The sequence below is a fragment of the Schistosoma haematobium genome, chromosome ZW (genome assembly GCF_000699445.3).
Source record: "Schistosoma haematobium chromosome ZW, whole genome shotgun sequence".
Classification (NCBI taxonomy): domain Eukaryota; kingdom Metazoa; phylum Platyhelminthes; class Trematoda; order Strigeidida; family Schistosomatidae; genus Schistosoma; species Schistosoma haematobium.
The window spans coordinates 8,451,813-8,474,348 of record NC_067195.1 but is presented as its reverse complement, the minus strand read 5'-3'; the positions used below and the strand labels follow the sequence as shown (position 1 = coordinate 8,474,348).

General features: G+C 33.7%; 1 protein-coding gene across 1 annotated transcript; it reads right to left on the bottom strand.

The window, feature by feature from the left end:
- Positions 1-850: 850 nt before the first annotated feature.
- MS3_00010294 (uncharacterized protein) lies at positions 851-22,072 on the bottom strand. The gene is made up of 18 exons (XM_051218654.1): positions 22,013-22,072; positions 20,524-20,792; positions 18,810-19,043; positions 18,229-18,448; positions 16,404-16,773; positions 14,853-15,120; positions 13,717-13,884; positions 12,852-13,051; positions 11,495-11,657; positions 10,501-10,837; positions 9,189-9,284; positions 7,698-8,114; positions 5,138-5,430; positions 4,474-4,595; positions 3,724-4,006; positions 2,621-2,916; positions 1,858-1,939; positions 851-1,101 (listed from the first exon to the last, which is right to left on the bottom strand). The coding sequence occupies exons 1-18, from the start codon at positions 22,056-22,058 to the stop codon at positions 1,045-1,047; spliced, it is 3,921 nt and encodes a 1,306-aa protein (XP_051070294.1). The 5' UTR covers positions 22,059-22,072; the 3' UTR covers positions 851-1,044.
- Positions 22,073-22,536: the final 464 nt, after the last annotated feature.

Here is a 22,536-nt window from a genome sequence, read left to right as displayed (position 1 = left end):
CGTCTTGAGAGATGCACAGCAAACTAAAAACGAGTTTGTGATCTGATAGAATGTGTCAGTGGTATCCACAAAACTATTACTTAAAAAGGTATTTCAATCAGTAACTTACCATAGTATGCAGAAGGTCCCAGTCAGAATCCCTATACAGTGGATTTTTGTATGGGTTGGTTATGAGAGGGGCAGATATGGAGAACACTAACTACTATTTTATGCTCATTGCTTTCACATTCATTGTATACTTGTATAGATAGTGGGATATCTCGTTATAAAGTGGCAGCTTAGGCAGACGCACATTTGTCTCAGGCCAAAAGCTGACTATGACGCTTCATTTCTTGATCAGTATGTGAGATGGTGGGGATTTGAAGCTCAAGTGGAAAAAAAGGTACACTCCATCTGAGTTACAAATCTTCACCATCTCAAAATCATATGAGCGTGATACGCTTCTTGTTGTTTGAAAATGGGGGAATTTCGCCGAAAGGCAGGCTTCCACTCGAAAACAACTGTATTTTTCGACGAGTGCCTTCGCCAGCATGTTTTACCAACTAGTGTAAAATATAGACCTCCAATCAACTGCCAATTGAGATGGAGGATAGCTGAGCAAAGTGGAAGAAAAGTTGATCAGTATGTCTTACAATTGATTGTTTGAAGCAAGCAGAAAGTAAGAACCTAATATCTTCGATATAATCATTTCTTATGATCTTGACACCATTTAGTTATTTATTATCAGCTTAAATTTTCTGCCAACATCCAACATGGTATATTTAATGAACAGAGAAAGCGTTAAATTTTGTTATAAACTACAATTTTTTATCGCATAAAAAAAGTAGTATACAATAAATATTTAAAAAAACTTTTATTTTGCAAATACAGACCAAACCAAAAATGAATTACACAGTTTCTTATATTAAAGAGCAAAACAAAAAGATGATAGGAGAGAAATGATCACAGAGCACAAATGAGGGATTATCAAATCATTTAGACATACAGGCCGATTTCATTCATTATTATAAACTAACATGTAGATGATCAAAGACCATCAAATTATTAAGAACGATTTGATCGAATTACTAACCCCTGGTGTTCAATGCCTATTTCTGTAACCTGTAGAAGATAAATAACAAAATGACTGATTTAAAAAAAATAAGTAATTGAAATCATACGATAAAATTGTGTAGCACCATGATTCTAGATCTTAAAAAAACCATTTTGGAAAAAGGTTGGTGTTATGCGATGTAAACTTATTTGTCATCTGCAGATTAATGTAATGGACTTAAAGTCATACTGGTTGTTTGAGTACTACTGATACTATTTAGTTACGTAACCTGTCATAAATGAAGCTGGGGTTCAAACCTACACATTACTTGTCGAAGAAGATTGAGAGATATGATAAAGCACCTAACGATTTTACAGCGATGATTGTACTAATGTTAATTTTCACTAGAAAAAATATATATGAGCACATAGATGGAATCACAAATCGAATAAATAAATCCTTACTTACAGATTGAATAACAAAGATGGCTAATTTACTGCTCAACTTGATAGTTCATAAAATTTTTAATTAACTTGTATGTCACAGCTTGACTTATTCTAATTCAGAAAACAATTCATATGATGTTGATGGATATGTTGATAAGTAAAAGGAGATTTATTTTATAATAGTGTTACAATTTTTCTTAAACTGGAATTTAAAAAGTGATGATCCATTCTTATGAGTTCTTTACCTTTATTTCACAAATGATCAAACTGGTAGTTGGGATGCTCAGAAATGGATTTTTGCTAAGCCATATATATATATATATATATATATATAGAGAGAGAGAGAGAGAGAATCACATGAACTGTATATTTGCTTACCCCAGTTACACGGCATAGTTGACCCTTCATCGTTGGTACATAGTATGCTCCGCTTAGAGGATCACGTACAGAATCTTTACCACTGAAAAAATACATGAAAAACAAAACTGCAGATAACTTGTAGAAAATCAAATGTCATAAATCAAAGAAAAAGTTAAATGTTCATCTTCAGAGATTAGTAAATAGATGAATCAACACTTTTATTTACTTAGTGAACTAAGATGTCTATTGGATCGTCCAATGTTTAGATATAATCTACTGATTCATTTCACAAGAAAGCACGTTCTTAACATTAGATACATCGAAATAAAAATATGAAATGACAATTATTTCTGGAAAAACTACAATAAGTTCCTATTTGCCTTTCATAGAATAGTGGCTATCAACGATTAAAGATACCTTTATTCGTATAGAATTGATCTTTGTCGTATTTATTTTCTATTATCTTCTAAATATCTACTTGAACATTATTCCTTGATTTCTACTTGGTTCTCGTTTGTTTCGCTAACACCGCAGTTCTTATGTTTGGATTTTCATTACAGTTCATATTACTACCTTATTCTTTTTGCTTCTCAACTCAGCGGTAGTTTCTTTTTTTTACTGTGCTGGTAGACATTTATACTATAGGGATTTACGTTACTCATATTTGATTGTGATAGATTGCAAAAAATATAATTCATGATTACTAACCAACAAAGGAGAACTACAAAAAACATTTATAATCAAGAAGTATCTAAAGAGAAAAATAATTTTTTTCACTAACCGATAGATAGGAGTATAAGTAGCAGCACATATATCGAAAGGATTTAGAGGATCATAACTTAATGCATGCGAATCTTCATTTGGTGTTACAGATTCACATGCTTGTAAAATTTTACGTGTTTGTTGAGCAACTTCTAGTGATGGTGCCAAATCTAATAAACGTCTTGCCATAGTTGCAGCAGATCGATAGTTCTTCAGTTTGTACAATAAATTCAATGCTGTTCTAAGAGTTAATATAAGATGTGGTGTCTCCAAACGACAATGTGTAAAATAACATGCTAATTCAGCATTATGAATCTAATCAAATAAATGAATAAATATTGATGATAAATAATATTATATTAAACTATTTATTTATATTTATTTAAACACATGAACATTGGTACAAGGAGGCATCAAATAGATATGCGACCCACAAATCACTCGATTTGTTTGAGGGATCGGATGCACAAACCGAGGCAGGTGGTGTTTTAGGGAGCTACATCCCGAGCCTTTGACCTAAAGGTCTGATCCACAAGACAGTGGAGCAATGTTAGATGCATTCCCATGGTATCTGGTGTCCAAAAATAGTTTCATATGCCATTTGTTCTCAGGATACTGGAGCCCATGTGCACCATTAGTTTGGAATCAGAGTTTCCCAACTCCCCTAGGTGAACTCTCCGTACCCACCAATCCGGTTAAAACGCCGAACATTCGCTTCTCGTCCTCGCAATTTCGTGAACAACAGTAATGCCGCGAGAAGGCAGTGAGTAGGACTTCCTTGGCAGTGGTTGTGTGCACGTGGCTATGTGAGTGCTATGTCAGACTATGTGGTAATTTTTATTAATAGAATTACTATTAAGTGATGACTTCTGTTTAAATAATTTTAGGTGGAAATAGCTATTTTTCTGAAGACATTAGAAACATTAACCGACAATAATATGTTTAAATATTTACCATTAACAAACTCCTTGAATAACTCGAGAAATGCGTCAGTTTTGTGAACTGAATGAAAATCTGGCTCAAATATTTATATAATTTGAACATTCTAAACACACTATGCAAAACTACAAAATACATAATTTACAAAAAAAACATTATACTGTGAAGTGTATTCCGACTTACTTGTTCAGTTATTGTATCCTTTGGCATAGATTTACGTGTCATTTCCATGGATAAACCTACAATATATTCTCTACAAATATTGATTAAACTACGAGCTTCGGATTCTTCCGATGGTGAATCAACTACCAATAATGGAATAGATAATAAAATTATTCGGAAACGATTGATAGCATCTTGAAATTTTCCTTTAGTTGTTAATTGATATGCCGTTTGTAGACGAGTTATTAATTCATTTAAACTTATTACAGGAGCTGGTAAAGCAGATGTTGACGAAATCTTCTTCCTAGTAAACACATTAATGTAAATATATTTTAAAATTATAAAATGTTACAGTAATATGAGTAGAATAAAAGTTATAAACCTAAAGAATGCTGGTGAGTTCCATGCTAGAACGAAACGACCGTCCAGTGCTTCCAGGTTTTTAATGGTGGTCTAGCTTAGATCGGCTCGTGAATTCAACTGTTAAAATTAGTGATAAATGTAAATAAAGCCTTAGTGTTTGATACACGTATACATATGTAACAATGTGTATTTGAATAGCAGTCATTCAGATAACCTATTTTTATACATTCCACTAAATATATTGTGAATTTAATACAAAATTTTCACAGTGGCTATTGAAAATAATTATTTACATTAATTCATTGAAATGTTTGAACATTAAACGATGAATAGTGAAATGTGTAAGGAAATAAAACAAATACATACAAAATAGATAAATTAATTAATATGTGGAATGAATAAATTTACCAGTTGCGTTGAGGATATGCAAATTGTGATGGTACCAATGGTAAAGCCGTACACATTATACGAGATGCACTGAATAAATTCATAAAAATTGTTTTATACGGTTCAAAGTTGACAACTCCAACCTGAAAATTGAGAAAATACTTTAATTATTCTTATTTTATTATGTGAGAAAAAGATGAAATAATAAAAGAAAAACTGAATGTTATCAAAAAACACACGGTCGGATATGCGTGTATATCAACTATTTGTTAAATGCCATGAAATATCTTCACCTATACCAAATTAACATGGACATTTGTGAACACACATTCAACTGAGAAAATGTTGAGATTTTGGACAGTGAGAATACAAAGAAGACTGAAGAATCTTTGGCGGCTTGGGATTCAGGTCAATCAGAAATCGATTATTTCGGAGACCAGTTGAGCGAAGTAAAGTGTCTGAAGAATACTAATCGATAAGAGTGGTTAGGTTGGTTAATGAAAGAGCTAATAGTTATGGATCTACAAAAACCACATTATGTTTAACTAGATAGTAGGGATATTCAAAATTTTTGAGTGTTTGTAAACGAGAAAACATTAAGTATACCATTTTTTTAACGAAAAAAACTCTAAATACAATGAAATACAATTTGACGAAACATAAAAAGGAAGACAATAAAATTTACCTGAGCATTGAGTAGACGCATTGCATTCATCCAATTTCCAGCCATAATTTGATCAGCTGGTAAATTAGAATTTTCACTCCACAAATAACTATTAGGTCGACCAGGTGATGGAGCAACATATACATTCTCATTTTTATTTGTTAAAACCGCATTGGAATTTTGAAGATCTGATGGCAACTCCAAATCGGCATCACTAATATCCCAACCACCATCCTCTGGATTTTTATCACCAGTTTCATTTGAATTTACTGCATCACTACCAATGTCTAATTCATCTTCGAGTTCATTTGTTTCTAATCATGAAAAGAAGGATTTTTGGATATTAATCGTTGTGACGAAATTTTTGACAATGAATTAAAATCACTATGGGGTTTTATAGAGAATATAGAATTTTCATAGTTCCTAAGTCACATGAACTGATCCTGATGAGACTAACATTGAAAACCTGGAAGCAATGGACAACTATTTCGTTTTAGTATGCACAACCCTCAGCAATGAGCATCCACGAACCCACTATACGGTATTGAGCCCTAGCAACTTCTAGACCCCTGAACAGGGACCCAGTGGTGTAGATGTCGAGCTTCGACGAATCCACGACATTTTGCGACCATCTACCATTGCCTGAGATGGATAACTGTCTCATACATGACATAGTTGAACGCTACTTGCCGCAGTTCTCACTGGAACTTTAGTTGTATTCTGAAGCTAACTCACTGTTTCCAGGAGATGGTTTAGTCAAGACCATTTCGTCACTTAGAAACTATGAAAATGAATTATAATTCTAACTTAGTAGGGACTACTCGAAACTAAGAAATAATTTTTTCCGGTTCTATATTGACTAAGTCATACTCTTCATGAAATTTATTGGATAGCAGATAACAGCGGAATTCAGGATGTGTATTTTGATGCAGCTGAAAATAGTTTAGTAGTTCGATATTCATAATAGGATTCGAACTAAATAATTACCGCTTCAAATACTAACATGTTATCCAATAAGATACAGAATTACGACGTTCATCAACTTGTCCAAGGAGTGTGATATATATATATATATATATATATATATATATATATATATATATTTAGTTAGCAGTTACTTCGAGTAGCCCATATGGTAACAGAGGCTGATAAAAATCATTTTTAAATATAGACAACAGGAAAACATAAACTTATTAGGGAAATAGTAACATCAACAGTGTGGATAGGAGGACTTTATAGAAGCTTCTTCGACACTATTGTGTATCTTGGAAAATCATCAACATCATCCGGAATTCATATGACGGACTAAAGTGCAAAGTTGTGCATGGAGTACAGCTGACATTCACTGCAAGTAAGGATCGGAGTCAGACAAGACCGCTTACTGTCCTCCTTTCTCTTGTTTTTGGTAGTTGAATGGATTACGGAGACCTTCAAATTAGAGGGGAAGCAAGGAATATAATGGACAGCTCGGAGTCAATTAGAAGAATTGAACTTCGCAAATGACCTGGCTCTTAGATCCTATACACACAAACAAATGCAGATGAAGATAACTAGTGTAGCAGCAGCCTCTGCCTCAGTAAGCCTCAACATACACAAAGGAAAAAACAAGATCCTTAAATACAACAAGTAGAACACCAATCCAATCTCACTTGATGGAGCTCTGGAAGAGATGGACACCTTCACGTACCTGGGAAACATAATCGATAAACAAGAAGGATCCGATGCAGATATGAAGGCACGGATTGGCAAAACAAGATCGGCATTCCTACAATTGAAGAACATTTGGAACTCAAAACAACTACCAGCCAATACCAAAGTCAGAATCTTCAATACGAACGTTAAGACAGTCCTACTGTACGGAGCTGAAACTTCGAGAACTATTACAGCTATCATCAAAAAGTTACAAGTATTTATAAACAATTGTCTACACAAGACACTCAATGTCCGTTAACCGAATACCATCGGAAACAGCCTACTGTGGGAGAGAACAAACCAGCTTCCAGTTGAAGAGGAAATCAAGAAAAAACGTTGGAAAAGGATAGAACATACATTACGGAAATCACCAAAGTGCATCACGAGGCAAGCTCTAATACGAAATCCTGCAGGGAAACAGAAAAGCGGAAGGCTAAAGAACACATTGCGCCGGTAATTAGAAGCAGACATGAAAAGGATGAATAACAACTGGAAAGGATTGAGCAGGACAGAGTTGGGTGGAGAATGCTGGTGGGAGGCCTATGGCCCACCACGAGGGTAACAGATATAAGTAAGTACAGGCCTTTACATACGCCAATGTACTGTGTCTCAGATTGATTATAACCACGATTACCTCCTACATTATAATTTATTTTTATTTGTTTCATGTGAGAAAGAGGGTCTCTTACTTCTCACGAATCTTATGAAAATCCATATACATAGAAAAGTTCAATATATAGCACAATATAAGTTGAATAACTTCCAGAACATTTATTGTCTTGATTACATGACAAATCAATAAACAGAAAACTATTAATTTGATGTAGTTTAGAGTAAAGAAAGATCAGTGAACCCAATAAAATTACAACAAAAAACATAATAAATTTACCATCAAGTTCAAGATTGGCATCTTTTCCCCAAGCGCCTTCAGGTACATCTTCTGTGTCTAAAAGTAAACTGGCTGATGCCACAGAAGCACCAATTATTTTGTTATCTTGTTCATCATTTTTATTATTTGATTTTAATGCAGCATTTCGACGTTGAGCTATTGCTGTTTCAAAGAAATCTAATTGTATACTTAGAAGAGGCCAATCAGTTTCTGAAGGTTTCCCCTCAGTAATTTTATCAGCTCGAAGGATAGGTGGTGATGGCATTATTAAACTAGCATTTGGATCAATTTCTGGTACAAAAGAAACATTTGAATCAACCGGTACAGATTGTAGTGATAATGCGGTGAGTTGTTCCTCCAACTCTTTAGTTTCCTGTTGAAGATCGTGTGTAGCAGAGGTAAGATAGGCAAGTGGTTCTATAGAAAGACAATAAATATTTACATTAACTAAATAGCATTGCGTATAAAACTAATAGAACACATGTGCCCGCTTTCCTTTTTTCTCTCTTACACGTACACGCATTACAACTACATATTTACCAACTTAGTCCATGACCTGTACGGTTGCAAGTTATCACATTCCTTTGGTTACGTTGAAAAAAAAGTAGTTTCTAAAAGTTTAATTAGAGGAATTTTATGGAGTTTAGAGTGTATTGTGACACGAAGCTATGATATGAAAGATGTGACCAGACGTGGTCTACAATAGCAGCTAATGGCGATCCTGCTGTCATAAAAAAACGAAAGTAACTGCCTTAATTGAAAGAAATTTTCCCTGAATTGTATCTACAATTAAGTAACATTCTGATTCGCTTTTTTGACTGTATTCCCCTTCCCAGATTGATTTCTTTCATTGTTATTTTGTATAGAGCATATTCATTTTAGTGAACAGTTGTATCAGAATATATGTGCATCAAATAAAAGTGCGAAGAAGTTTCACTGACTGTGAAGTAGAGAAGTTTAGTTAGTGCAATATATACACGACCAAATCAAACGACAAGGAATTATTTATAAGAAACAAATATTGATTCATATGACTGACCGAAATTTCTACGATTCATGACTAATTAAAGTATAATGAGTGAATAAAAACAATTTGGATATTTCATTCAAGTCATGAAATGATCTAACTCAGACCACCATTAAAAACGTGGAAGTACTGGACAGGCATTCCGTCCTAGTATGAGACTTCTCAGCAGCAAGCATCCGCGAAACCACATGCGGGAGCCGAACCCAAGACCTTCGGCCACGCGCCCTAACAATCCTCGAGTCTAGAGATCACAACAACTGCAACATGAAATTCCTTATACCTTGAAAACCGACAAATGTGTTTAAGTCTTTCAAGATATATTTTGAGTAGTTCAATGGTGAATATGAAGTAATCAAGAAAGATATGGTCTTCTGACGTTTTGTAGCATGACACATACTAATAGTTTAGTTGATTACTTTCATTGAAAAAAATTATTGGAAAGTTTTCCACAATTTATTACTTACTCTGTCCACAATTACGCAGTAGTTTTACACGTTCAGCAACATCACCCAAAAGTAATGCAATATGATAATGACTTGATATGTCCTTTCGAATTTCAGCTACAAAAGAAAAAGAAAAGAACTTGTTACAAAAACGTTTTTTTATTTATTCTACTGATGAAATGCCTTTAAATGCCCTGGTACGGTCAAGGGTGAGGAGAGACCGTTCTCCCTCTCGGAATGCTCTCACATATGGCCACGTGTATGTAGCCAATGCCCGAGAAGTCCTACTGACTACTTTCTCGAGGCTGGGGTGTTGCTCACGAAATTGAAAGGATGGAAAGATTATTGATGCTTAAGCTAGGTTGGTATGTACGGAGGATACACCTAGAGGGGTCTGAGAATCTTGACTGTGAATCAATAGCGGACACGGGCCCCAGGATCGTGAGGGAACAAATGGCATATAAATCTATTTTTGGTCACCGGCTACCATGCAACTGCATCTCCTAGCGTTGTCCCCCTCACCCTGTGGATCAGACCTCTAGATCAAAGGCTCCGAGAGTGACCCCCTAAGAAAACTACAAATTTAATAATAAATACTTTGTAAGGCGTACATATATTTTATTGGCCCATTGAACCAAAGCTTATGTGTTTAAACAAAAGTCATAAAACCAAGAAGTTTAGAGGTAAGTAATGGTAACCACTAATGCTCAATTGGATAGATTAGGTTTAGCTTTACCACAATATCAATATTATGAAATGAGCTCCCTCAAAAATAAAAATAAATTAGTGGTGATTGTAATCAGTGTTTATCATAAGAGGATGAAGGAAAACCATAAAAATAAACAGACCATAAACTACCATAAAAAGTACGGTCAATTTAACTAATCATTTACTCATTATTAAATATAGTTAACTGACAACAACAGGGAAAACACATTCATTTAATAATTAAAGTTTAAGAATAGAACAGCTAAAAAAACTCTAATCTATCTGACGCCCCTAACCTTGATATTTCATATCATTGCTACCGTGGATGGATGGATGAGTGCAGGAAAAATGAAAGTACCAATCGAATAGTAACCAACCAGGAAAGTAATCTATGAATTAAATAGTTCTTTTTAATAGGCGTTTTATGTATAGAGCAGTAATAATTGGATAATTCAAAATTAATTTTCTTATTTACCCTACCTACCTACGGAAGTTTTGTTACAAATAGTTAACTGTAGAATGTAACCACTGAAATTTAAGATTATTATTGAAACTTAGTATTCATTAGTGAATGTATGAGTGTAATACAAGAATCAAGAAATACAAAATAAAAATCCCAACTTACCAATTTTCATCATTTTTCTTAATTTTTCCAAATTTCCAGTAATCAAATATAGGAATGTGAGTTTATCAAAATTTTTAACTCGTTGGTAAGTCATTTCGACTAACTGTAGTTTACCTTGTTTCAGAGCTAATTCACCAAGTCTTTCCCAGCAAGCTTTATCATCCAATGCTTGAGCAGCTTCTAAGCCAACATCTAATTGACCACAATCCATAGCTAATGAAAATCTTGTCCGTGTATCTTTGACAAAGTGTAGTGCGACTTCTGGATAACCTTTCTTTTCTAAGTAACCAATTATAGCTTGCCCGACAAGATTTGAATTACGAACCATATGAAGAACCTATGAATAGGAATTTTTCTCAATAATTAAATAATGAAATAGAATTTATTGTACAAACTGTCATATTGACGCATTTGAACATAACTTTACAAAAAATTGAATACATGACAAGATTTACAACACAGAGAGACTTGAAACTATGGCAGATAGACAGAACAAAAGGGCGACAAGATGACGTCTTTCGTTTAATGACTCACAAAAGATCACAATGGTGAAACTAGGTAATTTCTAAGGTAGTAGATAGGAAGCTTTGTTGCCTTTTTAGTAAGTGTTGTAAAACTGGATAAATAATGGTCCAGCATTGTTAGATAAAGGAATCACTTCAGAGCATATTACCTAAACCTTCGTGAAATATGTTCAATTTATCAAACGCGTACAAAACGTTATTGCTTGGTAGTTTGAGTTAAAAGTTAGTATTAGCTAGATAACTATGGAGAACAAGAGAGTCATAGATATTCATCTTCGTCTATAAGTGGTCCATGTATTATTCTGAGAATCTATAATTTACGCGTACAAGCAGGATTCTGTTTGCTAACAGATTCTGAAGGATTGGTACAAAGTAAATCATATTAATTGATATATTAATTTTTAAATGGTTTCTCTGGTTAATTCAAATAAAAAGATTAAATAGATATAACTTAACACATGATTACTCACTTCTTCATATCGACGATTAACTAGAGCTAATTTGAAACGAAACTCTGTTGGATCTATGGTGAATACAAGTGGTGAACAATCTCTATCTATACAATATACTGAATTGCCGCGAACACGTGTAATATAAACAGGTAACTCAAGTGTTCGAATTATTCCATAATCCCTACGTTAAAAAAAAATAATGTGAGTCCAATTATTCTAACACAATATTAAATGATATGATTTAACAATTGTTACCTTCCAATTTAGTGAAAATAACTTGTAAATAAAAATGTAGAAAAATAAAATAAACAATGCATCATCGAAAATAAAACAATCATTTCTGGTTAGAATAACAACAGTATTACCACTAGGTGAGAGTTATTCTAAACTCACTACTACGTTTATGAGAACCACTTTAAATGGAGTTGAAAGTTCCATACATTTGCTAAGACAAAGGGAATTGTTTAACTGATAAAGAGGTTGAATTGACTTCCAAGCCCAGTGAAACGGTCTAGAAAAAGAACCCTAATGAATAAGGTTTTCTAAAGGTTTAATTTCGCCTGAACCATTTATTCCAACATAGTCCATGACCTTACTATGTGAGTTTAGCAGTTTATGGAAAGAAGACAGAAATTAATAAACTTCTGGATTAGAAATTGCATTAGGAAAAAATTAATAACAGTAGGAAAATAAGGTGATAGCTATAGAAATCTGTCAGCGAAATAGTAAAACACTTATGAAAGTCTACATGTCTTTATGTACATCAGTCTATGAAAGCGAAAAGTGCAAGATACGGTCTCCATTAAGACACTACCAATACAATTACCTTAGAATGACCAACTTTAATGCTATTAGATCTAATTACATATCTATCTCGGGATGAGAATAAAGGTTTCCAGAGTGATAAAATCAAGCTAATACCAAACACTGTTGGGGATGCTAGATCTCAAGAAACTACTTGGTAAACTCCTGATTTTTGTAATTTTATTATGGGGATTTGAATTTCTCAATTCTGCCCCATAATCGCCCACTTTTACCTTCAGTTTATTTCCCACCTGGAAGGACCCTAAATGTCATTGGTTCATTTCCTCTTTTAGTACGCTATTTTGTGACGTTTTTAAAGCATATATATATGCATGAGTTGTGTGCTTGTAGAATATACTTTCCCGGCTGAACAGGGTCTTCCCCCCTGTAATTAGAAGGCCTGCGGCACAGAGTAATAGCTTAGCTTGTCCTGTTGTTGTGTTGTTGAATTTCGCTTCGTTCGTCGGTCCCAAGTGATATCTTAATATCTCGAACATAGCATACACACACAATTTAGGAACAGAAGTTACAAGGATTGGAAGAATAGTTTATTTTAGTGATGGTGACCTACCCATTTAGGAGACAGTATTTAATATGATTACTTGTTGTATAGATGAAAACGCCATGTTCTTCCCAAGCACCACTTTTAATTCTAACAGTTTCATGTACAGTAGCTTTGACTTCCAGATGTCGATCGCATAAATAAAGGTATAGTTTAGTGAACATAGCAACATATTGACCATCAGGTGACCAAATAACATGACGAATGTACTAAAATGAACCAAAGTATATAAAAAGTAAATAACTTAGTTTATAGTACAACCAGAGTTTGTCTTGTTACCAAAGTTGATAAGATGAAAATATATCGGATTTTCTCCAACTGTATGGATAACTTAGGTACAAACATTGGATATGTGAGGCTTTATCAAAGTATATGATTACGCTTTAACCTTAGGAAGCACGACTGCTTAACTGAACTATATAGAAAGGCTGCTTACGTTGAGCGATCGCCGTTTCGTGTTCAATTCCTAGTGATATTGACGTGCACTGATGAAGAGTCAAGCACTAGGATTAAACAGCTATTCAATGATCCCTGACTTTTATTGGTCGTCTATCTAAGGTTAGTCCTATAGAAAGAAAGCAGTTGGACATTTGAGATCCAATCCATTTTTTCTATGTCTTGTTTTGATTCTTTTTATATTACCAGAATATAATTAGTCTTAGGGTAAAACAATTTATCACCAATCTATTCAAAGAAGAAATGGATTGTGGATAGGAATGGAATTCAGGAAACGCATCTCGTCTTAATTAAAAACTCATTAGCTGAATTCAAACCCTTAAAAATTGTTATATATTTTAACACGATGTGGTGATATTACCGAATTATTTATTAAAGGTAAAAATTTATAGAAAAAGTATCAACAGAAAACATTTACCTTGATATGTTTCAATGTTGATAAAGTACGTTTATTTGCAACATCACATAGACTGATTCCATTAGAATCACGAATTAATAAATTACCAGTTCCAGCATAGAAAAATTGATCAACACCAGAATAAGATACTTTTTTAACATTTTCATTTGAAAGATTTTTTATAACAATCTGATAAAGGAAGAAAATAAACAAAATCAATTAACATATAGGAAACTAATGTCATATATGATAGTCATTTAAGAAGAGATTTTGAAACGATTTGACATATGTTCTGTCTACATATCCAGTTCCTATGTCGCCTGGCGATGTTAGCCAGTGTAAAAGTATGTTGAAAGAAAGCTATGAGAATCCATATCTGAACGTAACCGGAGTTCATAAAGTTATTGACTGCTGATCTGAGCCATGTTGGCAAATGTAAACTACTTGGTTGAGACCCGAGGGATGATTGCCACCAATGTTGTTGAATGAAATAGTTCAGAAGCATTCACTCTGCCTCTAAATATTAAGTTCCAGTCTTCCTTCGTACGTACTTTTTCATTCTGACTTCCTGAACACTATTGCCAATGTCAAGTCGTTTTCATTGTCAGTGCTGCTATATTCTTATTTCCATTCCGTTGCTATTCAGTTTTTCAATTTCATTTCGTATCTTATGTTGATGATTATTGCTGACTGACAAATATAAAATAAATCAAAGGTAATAACTTCCGACTCAATACGAAACAACAACTGGCGTTACAGACAATGACGAAGTAAGCTGAAGACTAAAATTTCTAGCTCTTTGTGAAACGATCTTATCAATGAGAAATTAATTTTTAAAAGTGGTTTTCAATTTGACAGTAGGACCAAATGATTTAATTGATGAAGATTAAGAACTCAGTTTAAACAATAAATAACTCACTCAGACCTATAATATTCACAAATGTTAATAGAAGTTTATTAATGAATCAAAGTGTGAAAGTTCGCTCAGTTATGTTGTTGTTGTCACTATTCAATGAAAAGTATGTCATCTAGGACTAGAAATTGTTACACAACTCCGTATTGTAATGATGCTATCACTACATTTTTAAAGTATTTACTAAAAGCAATATAATAGAACATAAAAAATAAACAAAAACGAGAAAATAAATACTACTTACTGATCCAGAACTTTCTAAAACTGCAAATCTATTACGACCAATCCAAGCGACAGCGATTCCGCTACCTGATCGACTTTCAACATGTTCCGGTTGAATATTACTACTACCCATTGTTTTGGGTAACATATACAAATCATAGACCATACTAGTTCCACTTGTTATAGAGATATTAGCTGATGAGTTTAGTTCACTTTGACGCGGCCGACTCAAGACTAACATGGCATTCTCAATTGGATTGTAACCAACACTTACAGCTTGACCACGACCTCTATTAAAAGGATAAAAAACGAAACTGATAACTTCCGTTTTATATTACTAAGTAACTATTGTCGGGTTAGACAGGTTCAAATCATTCTCATTTATGAAATTGTACATGAACAATCTCCATACGATAAAAACGGAACACGAAAATGAGTACTGCATCAAGTTAGTTATCAAGACAGTACTATTTTATTGAACGTAAGGCCAATTGATGTATCAGAACAAAGAGTGAAGAAATATTAGCTCCTAGAATTAATTTAGGGATGATTATTATTATGGATATTTTTATTGTACAATAACCAAGTAACTGGATTGCGGCGTTTATATATTCTGTTTATCACAAGTTCCCATTTAACCCACTGACCATTACTAAACTACTTATTCCTATTTTATTACTAGTCAGTTATTCTGAACTTGCCTTGTTTACAGCCACTTTGGGTTGATAACGTATAATTGTGATTTTTCATTTTATGATGTGATGTGGTCCAGTATGTTTGTACAAACCCACATGTATTTGAAAATATAACACAACAGAGGTTAGCTGCCGACTTCTCTTTGGGATCGAGATAAGAGATAGAGAACGACTTGGGTCGACTCAAGGTGAATGGTGCAGGTTAAACGTGTAATTGGTTAAGTCTAAGACACTAGGGTATAAAAAAAATAGTAGGTGCGGAACAGAAGAAAATTGTAGTTATAATTTTAATTAGTGACTTGAACACATTACATTATTTAGTGATTTCATGTCGTATAACACCAAGAACGTAGATAAATCTTCAATGAAAATACAAATGGAGGTAGCCAAATTTTGAAATTTACGTTCATACTTTCTACGAAAATAAGTATGTCATTTACAATCACTGAATGACCATTAGACAGAGACTAATATCATGTTTATCTCGTCCTTCTAGTGCTGATCAAATTCTATCAAGTTACAATGTGGTCTTAATTGATTAGATATTGCGTGGACTATTAAGTGGTTGGCATAAAACCCTGAAATATTTCTTATATACAAGTTGATGAACATAGATCGTCAAACCGTAGAATATTCCATCACATCCATCAGTCATGAATAATTCACATTCTTGTTGATGATATTACTTCACTGTAAAAATTATCTAAAATAAAAACTCATGAATTTATGTCAGTACTTGAACGTGAAATTCTCGCCGTTCGACTGAGCGCTGAACCTATACACCTGCATTGTGCGGAATGATATGTTTAACAGGATTAAATATAATTTGATGAGATTATTAGAATGATGTCAAAATATGTATATGCATAAAAACTTACTCTCGTAATTGAATAACAGGAACATCTTTGGTAACGGCAAAGTCAACTCGTCTCAAATGAGGAAGCTTCACATAGAACATATAATCTTTATATACTGTAAATGCAGGTCTCTCACGTTCCAACTTGAAAACAACAAATCCTGTATCATGACCAGCAGCAAATATATTTAGTTTTGGATGAGCGTTTAAAACCCAAAATCTATCTGAATCTCGACGAATAGTTGACACACAAGTTCGTTTGGCTAAATCCCATATTCTGATAGATTTATCTTCAGAATCAGAAAGTAGCAAATCTTGTCTGGGATGGAACACAAGACAGCTAACATTGTTAAAATGACCACGAAGTGTATCCAACTCCCAAGCTTTTGATTCTGTAGTAAGAAAATTTTCAGAGTTGTTGGAGTCAGAAACATTTAAATGGATATCTACAACATAACTCTTTCGGAATTAGTCAATCATAATCAATATACAGCCTCGGACAAAGTACGCTAGACATACCACATTATTATAAGATGAATAACAAAAGAGCCGAAATAATGTGGTAGCGATGATAAAGAAAAAGACTAAGCACTGAGAATACGGTTCGAAAAGATGAATTGAAGATATGTGTGAAGAAATACTAGAGTTGGAAATGTCGGAAAAGATAAAGCGTGAATGCGAATGAGGCACTTCACTTAACATTTTAAACCACTGATGAGGACTGTCGAGCAGACCCCAATCAGGTAGTCTGAATCTATCAACATGGTGCAGACCAATAGTCGACAACTTCACGAACTGATGGAATGTTTTATTTTGGCTACTCCTAGCTAGTTAACAAGTAAACACTACAATTTACGAATATATATATATATATATATATATATATATATATATATAACAGTAAGAACAATATGGGACTCATAATTAGTGGCCCTCAAGTTATGACTCATATTAATATAGAGAAAAGTAGAAAAGGAAAAGCTGAGATAAATAGAAAGTACGAATAGGTAGTTACGTAACAATGCGATTTACCGAACCATCTTATTAGAACTGCTTTTCAGTAATTTTGATGTCCCTAACGCTTGACTTTTAATATCTCTGGGAACTCAACAACAAATTCGACAAATTAGTAACATTTTCTAGCTCTAAAACTTCAAGGCCTCTCACGATCCCATCTCACCAACTTTGGGTGTTACAGTGGGTGATATATTGTGATATATAACATACGGTTATGCCGATTTAGAACTAAATAGATTAATAAAACATTGTCGTCTAAGGTCTTACACCTAAGCTTAGCGGTGCATATAGACAACTAGCTACAAATACGTTTCAACAAGCAAACTAAAAATCTATGAAAAAAGAACTGATAATTTTTTATTCAGTGAAAATGTGATGTGTTTTACTATATACATTAGTCATAATTTAATATGCTTGTGTACCAAGCTAATTATTCACAACTCCAACTCCAAAACAATGAATGACACTATTGTAACCCTTTTCTTCTTTGAATGGTAACTATAGTAGAAATTCCAAGTTTGTACAGAGACTTTCTCGATAGAGACTGGAGAATTAGTTTTTCATTTATTTAAATGTTATGCTTGTATTTAAAAATTTAGTACCACCTTAAATAAACAAGTCATTTAGACTACCTAATGCTATTATACATATTTTTTATTAATAACATCGGTCCACTTGTTTAAATTACTTGTTGTTAGCCGATTTTCAGTTAATATATTGGAACCACAAGCTTATCTGAGTGCTTACATATATATTAAAATATTATTGGGTCGAATAGTATTATCAAGGTGTTACTATACATCTGCAAAATTTATTAAAAGTGAACTTACCAGTCATTCTCCAAATTTTAATAAGTCGATCATCTGCTGCAGATACAACTATTGGCAAAGTTGGGTGAAAAGCTACCCAATTTACCCCACGGTCGTGACCTTCAAGCACATGACGAACAATTACTTCAGTTGTTCCAAACAACTCTGTATGACTTGGACCAAATAGATTTGAACCCGAAACACTAGGACCGGAGGACCCTGTGAAATGTCGCGAGTGGTCCTAAAAGTAGTAAGAAAACAAACAAATAGGTTTGAAGTTAATAGATATTTTTAAGTATCAAAAAGACTGATCATCAACTTTAGGAATTGGAGTTTCCTAAGGATGGTTCATGAAATTAATTTTTAGATCCACATGATATTTTATGACGATAAGGTTACCTGAACGCAATCACCTTTATAAAGTTAGCTCATGATTACTTGAAGATTAAGTATGAGAAAATAGAATGCAACTGTGCTTTCAATTTCACTTAATCATGAAGAAATGAGTGCTTCATAACTTTCAATAACTCAAAGTGGTATAAAGTGAGAAATTTTAAATATTTGGGTAAATGATTTAATAAAATCAATCCGAAATTAATTACCTCGATACTTGACAATGACGACGGAGCTACACTCTTCTTCCGCAGACCTGACATGTCCCAAACGCGCACAGTTTGATCTAAAGATGCTGATACAATAAGATCTTCCTTTGGATGGAATTGAGCACACATAACATAATGGCTATGTCCAGTTAAAATAGATACTATAGCTCGTGACTGCCAATTCCAAATACGAATTGTCTGATCATCTGAAGCGCTTAAGATCCACGGATACTCCTAATTTATACGATAAATTGTGAGACAAAATAGAAATTGCCTTAAGATTTGGTTACACGTCTAAAAGGATACTCATAAACTCTACCTCTACAAACGTGTATATTACTTAGTCTATTCAATAATGAGTATACACTGGTAAAACATAGTAACATGACTCGTTGATACAGCTCACGATTACGTAGACAAAACACTTAGTAAATTTTCTAATGGTAAGGTAAAGTGACAACAAACGTCAACATTAACAGACACAAGTGAGTATCATGATCACTCTACACATCACCCTGTTGTACTGACTACTTCACTTTAATGTTTTCACTACTATTTTTTAATGATGTCGATAATCAAAGAGAAAATTACACAACACAAAATCTCCTGAAGTTGATGTTAAATGGTGGTAAAATTATTCTTATCATAGTAGCCTATATTCTAAGGTACCTGACAGTCTACAGGAATTCCATGAGGCAACTGCAACAACCCAGGATTATCGTCTGGTCACAAAGAAAAGACAGTAATCACTGAGTCGAGACTTACCTTTTCGTTTACCTTAAATGAAAATTATCTAATTCAGTGCTGGAAAGTGAGATGGCTTGTTATGAGAAAAGTTGTGCACTAACCAAAATTGACTTTTGCATTCTTCTGCAAAATCAGCCTCGTTATTCAGTTCCTGCTCATAAGCATCCCTCTTTGTATCCATCGTACCATTTCCCTCATATTATTGCCTATCTTAGTTTATACAAATTACTGTTTCTGTGATTGTCAATAACGATTAGAATCTACGGAACAACCATTCTTGTTTGCTAAAACGTTTTACGAAGATTGTGTACTAAGATAGCGGTCGAATGGTGAAAAAAGTCTATTGTAAAGCCTTGATTAGCAATTCCGGAAATTATTCGGTCTACAATGATTTAAGGAGCCAAGTAAAATCACTCTTCATGCGAAAACTTTAGTTTAAAGATGAATATATAAACATATACAGGGTTAATAAATTTAAGAAAATATTAGTTGTTAACGTCGAAACGTTATGTTGCCACAAGTTTCTTTGGATAAAACCTGAATATTTCAGATGACGGATACTACCTTTCGAAGATATATATAACCCAGTTGCTCCATTAATTTAACTTGGCTAGTACAGTGAATCACTACGATCCACTAAACGAGTATCTGAGATCTAAGTGAATGCTTTCTTGACACTTCACAATGGAGGTATTGGATTAAATCCCAAAGAAAAAAGGATTGGTACCCCGTTCACCAGAAAGGCTTTACTAGAAATGAGAAAGTGTGTGGATAGTATGATAGCGGTTATTTAAATGTTTTCAGTGCACTAATTGATCACAGTCCAGAGTAAGATGTTTTAGACCATTTATTAATATCCAATTAATCCAATGAAATAACCATTTGTGAAATAGAGAATCTACACAATTGAGTACTTTATATGAAAAAAATTAAACACAAGTCACTAGAAAACCACAAGACAACTTACTTTATGAAAGAATGTTGTTCTTATGTAGTCCAAGTGACCAATCAGATTAAACAAACACTTTCGCTGTTTGTAATTCCATACTTTGATTTTATAATCATCTCCGCCTGAAACAAACAGAGGCTGATTGGCATGGAAGTCGATGCCACGAACAGGACCCTCATGTCCTTCAAACTTTTCAATAAGCGTACAACTTCGATAATCCCATAACTGTATAATTCCTGTATGCAAACTGCTAAGAATCCATGGTCTTTTAGGATGGAAAGCTAATCCTATAAAGTGAAGCATTTACAAATTTATTTCGTTATGAAAAGTCTGGAACAAATAGTACACACCACTGGAAAAGCATGTAGCAAGCAACTTTGGTAATGACTAAAAATACCAAACATGTCGCAACTAACTGTGTGTTCAGGAAAGTTGGAAAAGTTAAGTGCAGACTTGTACATAAGGATGGAAAATAATAATGGGACTACCACTTCAAATGAATGGGGCAAAGAGGTCAGAACAACTTGAAACACAACTGAAAATCACCCTGACTTAGTCTAAATATTACAATACAAGGCACGTGCTTGGTACTGTTGGATTGGTACCTGATACAACACCCCCCACAAATATAATAAAACCTAAGTTCCGCATCCACCCTAGAATGTCAGTGAAGGTATTAAGTAAGACAATACTTAGCAGAGCTGTCATCTTTCGGCTTCACCTTTTAGATACTGAACAGAACCCATATTGGATTGACACTATCATGGTGATAGGAATAGCAAAATAACTACAGGTATGTCGTAACACAACACAAAAAGAGTACTAAAATCCGAACCTACATTTACATCTTAAGAATTATCACAACTAGACCAAATTTTTTGTATATGGCAAATTTCCAACAATATCAAAATAAGGTCTACCTCTTTAGTTAACAGGATTATTTGTAAATAAGACTTTCCAGAGTCATGTTGCGAGCGATTTATCAACAATAGCCGTCTTGGAGGTGTTATACAATGAGTAACGTTATACTATGGTATGATATTTTATTCGTTATAACCAAAACAATGGTTTCTATTCCAAATCCATATTGGAATTATATTGAAAGTATTTGGAATGAACTAATCGTAGCATGTAGCACAGCTAAAACGATGCGGTTTTCCACAAACACTTGAATGTTCTTTTGTGTTGACATACCCAGTTTATGAGTAGGGTCTATTCAAAATATTAGCGGGTTGGATATGAACATGACATTGGTCAAATAAAAATAAAATTAACAGTGTGCGGTTTTATCATAAAATACTTATATGAGAAGAAAAAGCTCATAGTATTAAAAGAGAAATAGGCGGGTAGATGAATGAATGCCTTATTATGCAAACTCGCATTAACGTGTATTCACTCTTACAACTAAAGATACATTTCTCCCTAAAAGAACCACAGATTAACTGAAAATTTACTTAATGTTGACAAATCTGAATTAGTAATTTACCCCTAAACTAAAAAACATTACCTTTAACTCTAGCTGATTTGCAATCAAATTTTGACAGGTATGACATTCGCCAGGTTGGAAGACGTTAAAATACTGCCTCAAGTTTCAGCGCACATAAACAAACTGCTGGTGTTCTAACAATTACGAACTAGATTTTTCATGTGTATTAGAAGTGGAGCTCTTAGTAAATATATGAAATTTCCAATTTGGATCTCATTATTACTACTTATTTGTTAATATAAAGTAGTTTCTTCAGTTACTGTAATTACCTCCAACTCATGAAAATTGAAGGCAATTACAGTACTTTATTCTCCATGGAATCTAGCTTCTGAAAATGTCAGCTTCACTTTCGAAAGATGAGCAACCTATAAACTTTTCATAAGAACCTCTATGACTGGCAGACTGAGCAAATTTTTTTCATTTGTACCTTTCGTGATGAATTGTTAAATACTAATCTTTTAAGCTCTTCTGCACACCTAATTTTAGTAGCAGACTGTCAGGATGAGGGAATATGTGTAACGGTCTATTTGTCGTAAGAATAGATA